Source organism: Fukomys damarensis, unplaced genomic scaffold (genome assembly GCF_012274545.1).
Source record: "Fukomys damarensis isolate Sample0158 unplaced genomic scaffold, DMR_v1.0_HiC HiC_scaffold_15, whole genome shotgun sequence".
Lineage (NCBI taxonomy): Eukaryota > Metazoa > Chordata > Mammalia > Rodentia > Bathyergidae > Fukomys > Fukomys damarensis.
Genome location: NW_022900927.1, coordinates 29,598,091 through 29,612,291, shown reverse-complemented (window position 1 = coordinate 29,612,291; position 14,201 = coordinate 29,598,091). Strand labels below are relative to the sequence as shown.

Sequence of the window (14,201 nt, the reverse complement as noted above, 5' to 3'; positions counted from 1 at the left end):
TCTCTCTCTCTCTCTCTCTCTCTGAGACAGGGTCTCACTATGTAGCTCAGGCTAGCTTCAAACTCATGGCAATACTCCTGCCTCAACCTAAGTGCCTGGATTACAGGCATATGCTACCACCCCTGGCTAAGATATATTTTATTGTTTCTACTACTGATAGGACAATCAAATACAAATGTTGACATGGCAATTCAATTAAATACTAACCTTAGCTATGCTAGCATCCCCATCTAAATCATAACGTGGATGTACCTTCGGGAGGGAAACTGAAATAGGAAGTAAAAGATTTAAAATCAGTAGGAAAATATTTTGAATAAATTATTTTGGTATGGCAAACAATGTCTAAATAAAACACCAGTGATAATCTTTTAAATGTACTTACCCTGGTTTAAAAAAAAAAAAACTACTTGAAACAATAATGTTTATTCTCTAACTAATCACCTCCAATATTTCTAATGAGTTTCACTTTTTCCTTAAATATATTCCAATACAATGAATTCAGTCAAAGTTTCAAGAAGGAATGTAAAAGTCTAGGCAATTTATGTTTTTTTCTACCAATAGTATGACTAATTCAGAAGATTTTAAAAAAATGCAGGTTTAATTTTTCCTAGACTATAAAGCCTGGTGCAATGTCTTATATGCACTGGGCATGATAAGTTTGAAATTTATAATATATAATTGTAAGTGTTAGCAAAATACTCTAAGTAGAATTGTACTAAAATGTACATGACAAACTATTTCATTACTGTATGAAAGAAAATATCTGAAGTCAAATTATATTTATGAGTCTTTTCAACTTTTAGTAGTTTTTCCCCCAGTTAATTTGCATAATTTAAATATTTATGAAATGTTCTACATTAACATCACTTACTTCATGAAATGAGAATCATTTTTACAATGTTAGATATTTGAGTGTGTTTAAATGGTCATTAAGAACAAAAAGAGGGCCAGGGATTTAGCTCAGTGGCACCGTGCCTTCCTGGCAAGCACAAGGTCCTGAGTTCGATCCCCGGTACAAAAAAAAAGAAGAAAACCTAACGTACTTTTTTCGTATATTAATCCTATGGTATTCAGGGGTTCTCGGCTTACTACAAAGATAGGATTTTCCTCTGTGGTTTTAGGGAAATGCTGTGCCAGTCTTCCAGGTTCCAAGACTAAGCGTCGTCCTTCATAGATCAATTCTTGACTTGAAGAAATAATTTTGGTTTGTTTATACACGAGTTCATGAAATACAGTAGCACTGTGTGAGGAAGGTTAAAAAAAGACAACTAATTTTATCTAATTTTAGATAAAATGAGAAAAAAATCTGTTTATTAAATATTGAGCGTAACATTTATTTTAAAGTTATTTCTAAATAGATAAATAAATAATTAATAAAAAACTCAGTCCCTATAAATACTGCTTTGTTACTATGGATACTAAAATCTCCATGAAAATGAAAATTCTGTGTAATCTGTCCATATAGTAATTAATTCTGAAATATCTCTATGTTTGGATACCACTGTAATATATAGCATTCTTAATGTTTAAAAATGAGGAAAAGCAAAAGCAAGGTAAAGAGTGCTGATGGGGGTTCAAAGTCTAGATCTTTCACTTGTTATATAACCCAAATGGAAGTAATAATAGTACCCCCTCACAAAATTAAATGATTTAAAATGTAAAAAACTGAGACTACTTGCAACTGACTATATGTTTATTAAATAAAATTTTAAAATCCAGGTATTTTCAAAATTATAGGGGAAAAGATGAGTCCCTTTGAATTGATCTATGAACTCCAAGAAACATTTCAGCAGAATGCGATCTAGCTCTGTCAAGAGCTTCTATTTTGGTTAGATTCAGGCTTGGGCTTCAGGCTTCACTTCTGACATGAAAACTGTAGCCAACATCTAACTATGATGCATATATTCAGGCTGTTAAAAGTATCAAAATAAAGATGAATAATATAAAGTACTAATATTATTGCATTTATTGGTATACTGAAGATATACTACATACGTATCTATTTTATTTCTTTTCCATTCCATCCTTTTTTTTTTCAAAGTTGTAGAGCTTCATACAAGCTGAGCAGCTTGCTCTACAACTAAGCTACAACCCCAGCTCCATTTTATGAGTTTTATGAGGCAACAAAACTATTTGAATTTTGTGAAAACAGGCACAGAGAATGGATGCAACTCCCACCTCAGTTAAAAAAATAATTCTATTTTGCAGTTACTGTAGATTCACATGCAATTTTAAGAAATAATACAAAGAAAGCTGGGCATAGAGGAGTATACCTGTAATCCTGGCAGTTGGGAGGCTGAGGCAGGAAGATCACTGTTAAATTTGAGGCCAGCCTGGGCTACATAGTGAGTTCAAGGCCAGCATGAACTACATAGTGACACCCTATCTCAAAAGGAGTAATACACAGAGATGCTGTATACTCTCCACCCAGTTTCTCTCAATGGTAACATCTTGCAGTATATAGTAAAATATCATCACCAGGATTTTTTTGGGGATTGAACTTGGGTCCCTGCAGTTGCAAGGCAGGTGAGCTAAATTGCCGGCCCTTTTTCTTTTTTGAGATGGGTCTCATTATGTATTCCAGGCTAGCCTTGAATTCACTATGTAGCCCAACCTGTTCTGGAATTCATGGTGATTCTCTTCCCTCAGCCTCTTGAGTGCTAAGATTATAGTCATGAACCACCACATCTGGCTACAACCAAGGCATTATTTTGACACATACTATCTACCTCACACTTCCCAGTTTTACATACAAATTTGAGTGCATGTGTTTAGTTATATGCAGTTTTATCAGAGGGGTAATTTTAATCACATGGGTGTAATGTGTTTTTATTTATGTACAACAAATGCTGATTATTTCTACAGCAGCTATTGAGTGATTTATATCTTATATACAAATAAAAACTATACTATATTTAAGATTTAGGCTTTAATATTTTTTAAACCACAGGATAATGCTTAATAAAACTTCATTCATCAGTATGTACATGGCATTTGTGATTATAGGATTATGTAATCCAAGAGAAGTCACAAAATTAAAGTAATTTTGTAAAACTTGCAGTTTAATAAGACATCAGTTTGCCTGCAAATTTAAGAAAATTAATCCTTTTTATTCTAGAGATAAGTGAGAAATGTATGCTTTTAGTGACACTAAGGTATCTTTTCTATTTCTCCTCTTAATGTAAGAAAATATTTATTACATATACATATATTACATGTAACAGTATACTACTATATGGATAAAACAAAGAGGTACTTACGTATTATAGCTATGAATATAAATCTTATGGGCTGTCATATGTTGTAGTGAAAAAACATGAATTATCATTCGGTGAAGAATATCACTAGTTTCTGCAAAAAATTGGTCAAAACCCCAACACTTTTCCTGATCTGCTTCAAGGATGTTTGCAAGAACAGGGGTAAGAAGAACTTGAAGACCCCTAAAATAGTATAGAAAAAGTTACTTGAAGGATGAATGTTTATTTGGTCTAGGTAAAAAAATCATAGTATTCACCAACAAATTAAAGGAACTATTATTGTTACTACAAATTGAATATCCCTTATAGAAAATGTTTGGGACTAGAAGCGTTTCTGATTTGGAATACTTTCAGATTTTGGAATATCTGCATATACATTATGAAATACCTTGGGGATGAGATCAAAGCCTAAAAACAAAATTCATACATTATATATATAGACTAAAGGTAATTTTTTTATACAGCACTTTAGTGCACCTGAGTTTCAACTGTGTCCTGTCACATGAGGTCAGGGGTGGGATTTTTCCACCATGGTGCAATGTCAGCACTAAACAACTTATGGATTTTGGAGCATCTGGGGTTTTGGATTAAGGGTCTCAACTGGTATTACTGGTTTAAAATATTAGAGTATGCGAACTTTTCACAAAGCTAGATAACCTTCATTTAATATCACTTATCAATCAACCAATAACAAATGCTGGTGAGGATATGGGGAGAAAGGAACCCTTCTCCACTGTTGGTGGCAGTGTAGACTGGTGCAACCACTGTAGAAATCAGTGTGGAGATTACTCAAAAAACTAGGATTAGTGATCCCATTTGACCCAGCTATTCCCCTATTGGGTATATTCCCTAAAGAATTAAAAGCATCATACCACAGTGATATATGCACACCCATTTTTACAGTAGCCCAGTTTGTAACAGCTAAAACTTGGAAACAGCCCAAATGCCCATCAACTGGTAACTGGATAAAGATGTGGTGTTTTTTTTTTTAATAAAATGGAGTACTACTCAGCCATAAAGAAAAACTCGAGACATTTATAACTAAATGGATGCACCTTGAGGTTATTCTCTTAAATGAAATAAATAGGACACGTGTAAATACTGAATTGTCTCTCTGGTGTGAGAAACTGAAAGTATAAATGAAGACCAAAATGTATAATAGATATTGTGAAGTAGGAAGAAAATGTTCAAAGGGGAGGGGGAACTAGGAAGAGGGGCCAGAGGAAAGGAGAGAACGGAAAGAAAAAAAATTGAAAGAAGGAAAAAACAGAATCAAAGCTTATGTATGTAGGGAGGGGTGGAGGGGTTGAAGGGAGGTCAGGGGAATGGGAAAAAAATAAGAACCAAGATACATCATATACAGCAGGACAAATTCCCAATGATGGATGTGATCCTAAGGTTTACCTAAAATGTACCAATAAGCTTAATTTTTAAAAAAATCAGCCAGGCGTGGTGGTGCACGCCTGTAATCCTAGCACTCGGGAGGCTGAGACAGGAGGATCACTGAGAGTTCGAGACCATCCTGGGCTACATAGTGAGTTCCAGATCAGTCTCAGCTACATAGTGAGAGCGACCCTGTCTCAAAAAACAAAACAACAACAACAACAACAACAACAACAAAATCACTTGTCAACGAATTAGAAATTATACCATTTTCTTTTGGCTTTTGAGACAGGGTCTCGATATGTGGTCCAGGCTGGCCTTGAAGTCACTGTGCAGCCCAGGCTGGCCTCCAATTCTTGGCGCTGCTTCTGCCTCAGCCTTCTTAGTGCTGGTGTGCACCACCACGCCCCACAATTATAGCATTTTCATGTTGATTTACCTTTTAACTGATTGTCTTTTATTCTCTCTTTGTCAAGTTTCCTCACTTTTCTAAAACCATTATGTATATAAGTGGCTATCCAGGTAGTAATAGTTGGTGGTCACAAAGACAATATAATGGTTTAATTTTCAATAAAGGGTTCTTTAATGTCCTTGTAATATTTAATTTTATATGTGGAATTTATATGACTTTGCTGAAGTAAAATTACTACAATAATCTAGCCATCAATTAGTGCCAATTCAATAACGAATATGAGTTAAAAGTTCATACATTAAAAAAACAAAACCAAACCTAGAGACAGGACTTTGTCTCATGCTTTCCCCCAAATTATACAGCATGTTCTGAATGACTCCCAATTATAGAATTTTAAACACTGAAATTTGGCTATATGAGAGACACTAGAATAATCCCATCAATAACAGTTTTTAAGGTGCATAGTAGACATTTTTTATTTTTGCCCAACAGGTGTCCATTCTTTTCCCTCCACGAGGGCCCTAAACAGCTCCACTCCTTGTGCACAGATGGACATGAGAATCTAGTCTGGTCGTCATGATTAAGTGGAGGTCACCAGCAAGTGGCTTAAGTTTGTCCAGTGAGAATCAACCCAGAGATGCTAAAACAGCTGAGAAACAAAGTGTTTTTTCTAGTGGGCTTTCAAGGCCCTGAAAATATTAGTCTGGGAATACTAGGAGCCTTCTGTGGCTGCGAGGGAAGAGTCTGACCTTAAGGGAACAAAAATCACAAAGGAAAGAGGTCTAGTCTTGACGATAGTCTGTAGCTAAGGATTCAGCTGTGGTTTAAGTCATATTCACATGTGAACTTTTAATTACAAAGTCAAATTTATTTCCTTTTTCACTCTAACTAGCCAGGTTCAATTCCTATCTTATTATCCATTCTTGACTAATAATATATCATTTTATTATTATTTTTCTTACGGCCTGTTACATTTTTGATTAACTGTTCTCACTGCTCATTTGTAGTAAAGTCCTTGTATTTTAAAACAAAAACTGAAACAAGTCACATAATGTACTTTCTGATGTGTAAGTAATTTTTATTAAAGATTTTATAACTTGGTATGTTAATAACTGATTAGAGATAATGCTTGTCGTCCTCCAGAAATATGCATTTTATATTTCAAATCATCAGATTATTGACTGTTTCAGCAATATAATTAATCAGTTCATAATTTCCTGAGTCCTTAACATTTTATCAGATTTGCCCTCCAAACTGATTATGTCCTAAATCAAAATGTAATGCAAAGTACTGTAATATTAAATTTCTGCTCTCCAACACAATTAATTTCTTTTGTTAAGTCTACTTACAAACACAATTTTATTTTAATTTATTTAGAAGCAAGGTCTTGTTTTGTAGTTCAGGCTGGCCTCAAAATCATGGTGAAACTCCTGCCTCAGCCTCCCAAGTGCTGGGATTATAGGAGTGTGCCGCATGGTCACAATTTTATTTTGGAAACATTTTTCTAAATAACAAAAAATAAAACTACTAGAACAGTGTGGTTTTGAAAATGATTTTATCAGTGGAACTGCTGGTTTAAATGGATTTTTATCCAGAATCATTATCAATAAAAATTTTTCCAGAATCAATGTCAAAATGTTCAAGGATAAGCTTGTTTTAGGTATTTACTAATATGGTAAAAGTCATACAAAAAGCACTGATAATTTTATTAGGTGCTAAGACAGTAAATCAGGCCCTCTGCGACTTGTGTATTACATATCTATCATACTTGGGAATAATGGAGAGTAATTCATTAATCACAAATTCTAAATAATGGCAACTATCTTGGCTTTATTTCCAGAGTTAAGTCTAAAATAATTTACTTTCCACTTTTAACATTTTTAAATTTTAAACAGTACTAGTGTTGACTCAAGAGAGCATTGTGCTATGTCTCCAAACCTTTTTTTTTTTTGGTACTGGGGATAGAACTCAGGACCTTGTGCTTACAAGGCAGGCTGTGGCACCACTGAGCTAAATCCACAGCCCTTTCTCTATTTTTTTTCCCCCAAACCTATTTTATTTAGAGATAAGGTTTGGCTAAGTTGTCAAGGCTGGACTGGAACTTGTTTTCTTCCAGTCTGAACCTCCAGGTAGCTGGGCTTATAGATATGTGCCACTGCACCTGGTTAATAACAGGATTAACAGAATTCTTATTTGATAATGTATATTTTTTTACTTCTGCATGCTAAATTTCAAGATCCATCTATTTGAAATGCTGTAAAAAATTATTTTTCATTTTTAAAATAAATTAAATTTAAAAGAAAGAAGATGTTTCTTTAATGCTTGTTTTTAATAACTCCAATTGAGAAATATACTCATATCTGTGACACCACTCTTTGTAATCCATCAATATGGAGGTCAGCCTGTCTCAAAATAAAAAAATAAAAGGGCTGGGGAATGTAACTCAGGGCAGAGGCCCTGATTTAGCCCTCAGTACTGCAAAAACAAAATAATACAAAGCAAAGCAAAACAAAACAACAATGTCCCAGACAGATCACCACAACTGGAAGAATTATGAGAACTGTGATTGGTTAACTAAAAAATATACATCCTATGTCCTGGGAAATTACATATAGCTCAGAATAAATCTCTGTTTCACCACAAAAGACAAGAGTCATATGCTTTAATAATACAATTAAAATAAAAGCAAAATACATTCTTTAAGTATTTGTTCATTATTTTAGGTAACAAAGACGTTAAACACCAAAGTGAAGATGAGAATTAGGTACACTATACCTACCGAGAAAGACTACAAGAAATAGGCATGTCTCCACTCCAATCAATTGGTCCATTTTCTGCTTTCTGTACTCCAGATATTGCACCAGAAGGCTTTCCAGTAATTATTTTATACCTTGGGAAGAATAAAAGCCGAATAAAATAAGCAGTTCATTATTGCATGGCCTATTAATGGGCTTTGCAAAAGTATTTCCTCAATTGCACCTACAATTATCTACTAGATGAAACTTTGTGATTGATGGTCAGAGGATCCAAAAATAATCAAAATACTTTGAATCTGACTGACTGAAGTAGAACAGTGGTTGAACAATTATTTTACATATGCCATAATTAATTTTCATTTGAGATTTCAGAGTGACATTAACAGCATCTTGATGTTCACAACAAAAATATTAATCTTTCCATCTGTAAAATGGAGGAAACAAAAACATTATGTCACAGAATATTTTCAGACCATGAAAACAGCATCTAAACCCTTATTAGCCAAAGGCGTAGTCAACTGAACTATAAAATTACTGCCAAATAACAGCATTCCTTTAAAAAGAAGGATAAAACTATACACAACACAGTTCCAAAAAAATTCTTTGCATACTAAAAGTATATACACATACAGGAATAAATTTATGTAGCACAATTATAAGCCAAATTTAATGTGATTCCTAATGAAGATATAAAAATAAAGATGAGGATATAGCAAGTCAGTGAAAGCAGCCCTTTAGGTATTAGAATATTCCTAAATGAAACCTAAAAGTAGGAGAGAAATATGAGAGTTTCATGTTTTTAAGAATACTTTTACCCATTTGAAAATGTAAAACAGAATCTTATGGAAGCTCAGGGATATAATTTCTATCAGATTTCTTTGTGTGTTTTAATACCTAAGTAAATATGATCTGAAGTAATCAATATATTTTTTTTTTCTTTTTTTTGGTACCGGGGATTGAACTCTGGTCCTTGTGCTTGCAAGGCAGGCCACAGAACCACTGAGCTAAATCCCTGGCCCATCAATATATTTTCTTAAAAAATACAACCAAGCAGTACAACTCCTTAAGACCATCTGCTGCTTCTGCAGCAGAGGCAGCATCAATTTCTACCTTAAGGTATTTTTTTCAAAGAAGAAAATGTGAAAAATAAGATGTGTTCACATGAGAAGGATCAGGCTATAGAGAAGTGGAGATATGTGAGATTAATACAAGAGAACAGAATGAAAGAATTTTTATACAAATTCTTAGAAATGTTTAATTTTCATAAAATCCCCATATAGAAATTCATGAGATGCTGAGGAGCAACACTGCTGTAATGTGAGATGAATGCATCATTCACTGGTAAAGTAAATCAGCCACCACTAATTAAACACTTCTAAACATTCATTGGTATCAGTGTAAATATAAAGTTGAGTTTCTGTGCAAATAAATAACTTCTCTAATGTGTAAGCACCCACATGGGAGTTAGAAGAAATCATCAGGTTCCTAGTTGCTGATGAGTAAAGTTTCTTTCATCAGGGAGCACTATAGTTTTGTTCAATCTAGTTTTAGGGCAGCAAGAAATGCTGATACTACTTTAAAACATACCTATTAAGATAAAAAGCAGGGATTTAGCTCAGAGGCACAGCACCTGTCTGGCAAGTGTGAGGTCCTGAGTTCAATCCCGTGTATAAAAAAACAAAACAAAACAAAAAAAACCCAGAGAAAAGCATGATTTATCATCAGGTACAATCCATGTTTCATGTGCAAACCACAAATTGACTCTCTTTGTTCATGAAAAGATTTTATACAAAGGGCACTCCTGTAAAGCAGAATCAGGTTGATGCTATACCAAAATCATTAATGATAACTTTCAGTTTGCACACAGGCACTGCCCTTACAGGAAAATATTTAAATATGTAAGTATTAGCAAAAGTCATTATATCGTCTGAATTTGTTTTACTTCCTTAAATCAACAAAAGGAAAAAAATACTTCTTTATTATCTGAGATATGAGATGAAAGATTATAATTTTACAGTTGTGATTATCACTTTAAGTCATGTATGGTTTGAAAGGCAGAGTCAAATATACAAATCTGAAAAATATGTGAAGATCTAAAACAATGGTTGGGCAGGTTAGGCTATCAGTGAGTTATTGCCCCAAACCATGCACTAAATTAAATATTCATAACCTTACAGTTTCATGTTCTTGTTAGTTTTCATGAAGCAAAGGCATTAACTCATTTCTTCTAAAACAAAAAGCACAGTCAATATATAGATGAATTTTATAATAAATTTCACATCTAGAAATTTCTCATATTATTTGGTTTATGATAAGTGATTTTGTACACTATTTCCTAACAATATGGCAATGCACAAATGTATACTATACTAGTAAAATGCCTGGTAGCCTGTAACACTAAATAAAATGAGTACGGCCAAAATATTATTTTTAAAATAGTAAAAAAAAAAAAAGTGCAAGAAAACAATTATATTTTTCTTAGATTATATAATGATTCTAGTACCCCACAGATCTTTTTTCAGATGCACAGAAGAAAAATGCTGACAAGTACAAAAAATGAAACAGTGTGCTAAAATAAAATTTAGAAAGTGGTAGACTTTTAAGGATGGACCAAAGACTGGACACCATTTATATTTTGTACAGAAGATATTTAAACGTGATTTGAAAAACTACATTTACTTTTATAGTAAGGCTACATTTTTATTAAAAACCATACAGCAGGCTGGGGATTTAGCTCAGTGGTTCCACCACCTGCCTCCAAATGCAAGGTCCCAAGTTCAATCCCCAGTACCAAAAATCTAAACAACAACAACAACATATAGCTTAAAATACTACGAATGACTGCTAAACCAATTTTTGTCAGTGTCTACTTTTTTTTGTCTACTTCTGACATATGGGGAAATAAAATAGTATATACATTTAAAATTTCATTTAATTTTTTATGGAGAAACCACTTACATCACTTCCTTATTCCGGCGTGGCCCTTCAAATGGTCTAAATGGCAGTGATCCAGTAGCTGCATGGTAAAATGTTACTCCAATGCTCCAAAGATCAACTGTTGCTCCATATTTCTTCTGATGATCTTTTCTTAGTACTGCTCTCTCATACATATCAGGATGCTAAGAAACAGACCAAAAAATATGAACCTGTAACTGGTTAAACATTAAAACAAAATAAAGAATGGGTACTCAATGTCTAGAAATTCTATGTTTTCCTAGTAATTTTATTTTCCCATTCTCAAAAGACTATTTCATAGCTTCTCCATCTCAACTTAAAACTCTAATATCACTTCCTTTGACTCTCAATTTTGACTCCATACTTCAAAAAAGAAATGGAAACAAACAGATCAATTCTCCTTTATGCCCTTTACCAACCTACCTGAATCTATGTCCATTTTCCAGGCCTACTTTCTAGTTACAACAAAACTACTATCAAAGATACTTTTCTTTTTGTGCTGTGAGCCCATTATATTGCCTTGATTCTAGAATCAATTTTTATAATTATTCCTTTTATTTTATGCTGGATCATTCATTTCCACTTATGAACAAGCTTTGATAGCTCCATTTAAAAATTTTATTTATTTATTTATTTTTTGAGACAGGTCTTGCTTTGTAGGATAGGCTGGCCTTGAACTCACTACGTAGCCTAGGCTGGCCTCGAACTCACAGTGTTCCTCCTGCTTGTCTCCTGAGTGCTGAGATTACAGGTGGGTAGCTAGCTTCAGGTTCAAATAAGGCAAAAATTATAAATTTACATTGACTTCACAATCTGTTCAGCAATCAACCAATTCTCTGCTTCTCACCACAGTAAAACTTCTCAAAATAGCTATTCATGCTTATAACTAATTACCTTACTTCTTTCCATTTCCCATTCAGGCCTATCACATTAAATATCATCTTTATGCCTTAACTTCTACATCTGAGTTCCAGATTTTACATGTCCTATTTCTTTCAATGTTTAAAAGGCAGCTCAAATTTAACTCATGCAAAAAAAGACTCGTGTTCTTCTCATTCACATTTCTTTTCCTCTTAATCCTTCTATATAGCTGCTCACATTTGAAAGCTATTAGGCAACTTTTTAATTCTTTATTTCATCCTTCATATGCAATTACTGGAGTGAGTCATATGGGCTCTGAAATGACAATTCTGTAGAGTTAGTTTAGAGGACTAGTTGTTTGGGGATCAAGTGACCCAGATAAGTAACTGGTCTGATGTTAACCACGTGCTGTTGCAAGAGACACGACTTCAGAGTTCTGAAAATATCTGGCTCTTCTAAGAAATGGTTTAGGAGCTAAAGATTCAGATGGACATTTAGCTCTGCAGAGAAAACCAGTGGCTACATAGCCTTCACCTCCTGACATGTGCCTTTGTGGAAGTTATGCACTGGCAACTTGAAGATTCTTGGCAGATAAAGCTTCAAAAGTATACTATGAAGAAAAAAAGTATACTATGGATCAAAGTAGAATCACCTGCCACATGGTTCCAAACCCAAACAATCCCTTATGACATTGTGGGATTTGTCTAAGGCTCAGGAGAATAGGAATCGAGACCGGAACCATTGCAGAGAATGACTTCGAAATAACAAGAGTCTATGAATCCCCAAGAATCATAATCTCTGGACTGTGGTGGGGGGCAGTGGGGAGGAATGGAGTTGGGGAAAGGCTCTTTTCAGAAATATATTTTAGCATGAAATTAGTAGTAGGGATAAGCAAATAAAACTGGATTTTGCAATGAGTTTCCAAATACATGCCTAACAGAAATATTATCTGAGTGACTTTGTTCTGTGGGATGTCACATGAAGTGACTATTGTTCAAGGAAGTGATAGCCAGACCTCTGACCAAGCAGCTAGTACTTAGTGTATAAATGGTACTGTGAATAGGCCAAGAGTACCTGTCTGTTACCTTCTGCAACTTCCACCCTGGGAAGAAGAGATACAATGATTTTAGGAAGAGACAAAGCAGACCTCCTCTAAGGTGCAATAATTTACCACCCAGGTGACAAGAGTTGGAAGCCTCCAGGGGGTGATGGAATGTTGGTGGCTTGACATCCAATGGTCTGGCACGATTGTGCCCACTGGCTTTCTCCTGAATGTACCACTTATGCATATGCAAGGTTTGACACTACTGGGCCTACAATACTGCATTTGTAATAGGAACATTAGGATAAAGCCACACCAAGGTTTGCAGGATTGTATATTTGAGACAATGTGTGTATTATCAAAAGTAACAGAAAAACGTTAGGTTTTTAAAAAATTAACACACAGGGCCGGGGGGGGGGGTTTAGCTCAGTGGTGCCACCTGCCTCCCAAGCGCAAGGTCCTGGGGTTCAATTCCCCCCTCCCAAAAAAAAAAAAAAAAAAAAACAAAACAAAACAAAAAAACCTGAGAGAATTTAACTTTTGGCTGAGTGATTTTTGGGAAAGTACAGAAGAGTAAGGTTCTGTTTAAATATAGAATATTTCTAGACTGTGGAGCTTCTGACCATTATTTACCTTATTTTAAAACTTCTACTGCTCTATATTTGAAGAGACCGAGTGATGAGTAACTGATAACAGCCGTATATTACAAAATTCCCAATTACATGCTAAAAGTACAATATATATATTTTAGCTTTTTATTTTTTATATTTTGGTTTTCTGAGACAAGGTCTCACTATGTAGTACAGGATGGCCTTGAATTCACTATGTAGCCCAGGGAGACCTCAAACTCACAGCAATCCTCCTGCCTCAGCCACCCGAGTGATGGGATTACTTGCGGCCATAAAATGTATTTTATTTATTTTAATTTTTTTTGGTACTGGGGATCGAACTCAGGCCCCTATGCTTGCGAGGCAGGTGGTGGCACCATTGAGCTACATCCCCAGCCCAGTAAAATATTATTTTAAAGGGTTTCAAATTTTACTAACTTCACAACTGTACTTCTACAAAGTTCTCTACTTCTAGCATTTCAATTTAGATATTTACAGAGGTGTTTCATCTTTGTATGTTTCTAACAATAGTCCTTTCAGTCTGTCAATAATGAATAGTCTTCTGTTTCAGAAATATAATGATTTTTTCCCTACAGGGAACAGTATTATAAAAAGCTCATAATACATTAATTGCTCTAATCCAAAAATGAAGCCTTTACAGGCTAGATGTTTCTTGAGTGTACAGATGGATTTGCCTTTTAATACAGATCTATGTCATTAGTGAAATTAAAGAATTTAAGGGTATTATAGAACTTTCAAGGATTTTAACAGAAAAATAACAGCCCTCTTAGGAACAAAGGCCTAATTCCCTTCTTACACAACATATACATTAGAATAGAAACTTCAGGGCCGGGGATTTCGCTCAGCGGTTCGGTGGCCTGCCTTGCAAGCGCAAGGACCTGAGTTCAATCCCTGGTACCAAAAAAA

At 34.5% G+C, this 14,201-nt stretch overlaps 1 protein-coding gene across 1 annotated transcript in view; it reads right to left on the bottom strand.

Annotated features, from left to right (window-relative positions):
- The window catches only part of Tbk1 (TANK binding kinase 1), a 58,739-nt gene that overhangs the window by 23,407 nt on the left and 21,131 nt on the right, over nucleotides 1-14,201 (bottom strand). Inside the window, exons 6-10 of the mRNA XM_010644523.3 lie at nucleotides 10,767-10,927; nucleotides 7,832-7,942; nucleotides 3,261-3,440; nucleotides 1,044-1,240; nucleotides 208-266 (exon numbers count right to left, since the gene is read on the bottom strand). Of these exons, the coding sequence (XP_010642825.1) occupies nucleotides 208-266; nucleotides 1,044-1,240; nucleotides 3,261-3,440; nucleotides 7,832-7,942; nucleotides 10,767-10,927 (708 nt within the window). The remainder of the gene's footprint in view (nucleotides 1-207; nucleotides 267-1,043; nucleotides 1,241-3,260; nucleotides 3,441-7,831; nucleotides 7,943-10,766; nucleotides 10,928-14,201) is intronic.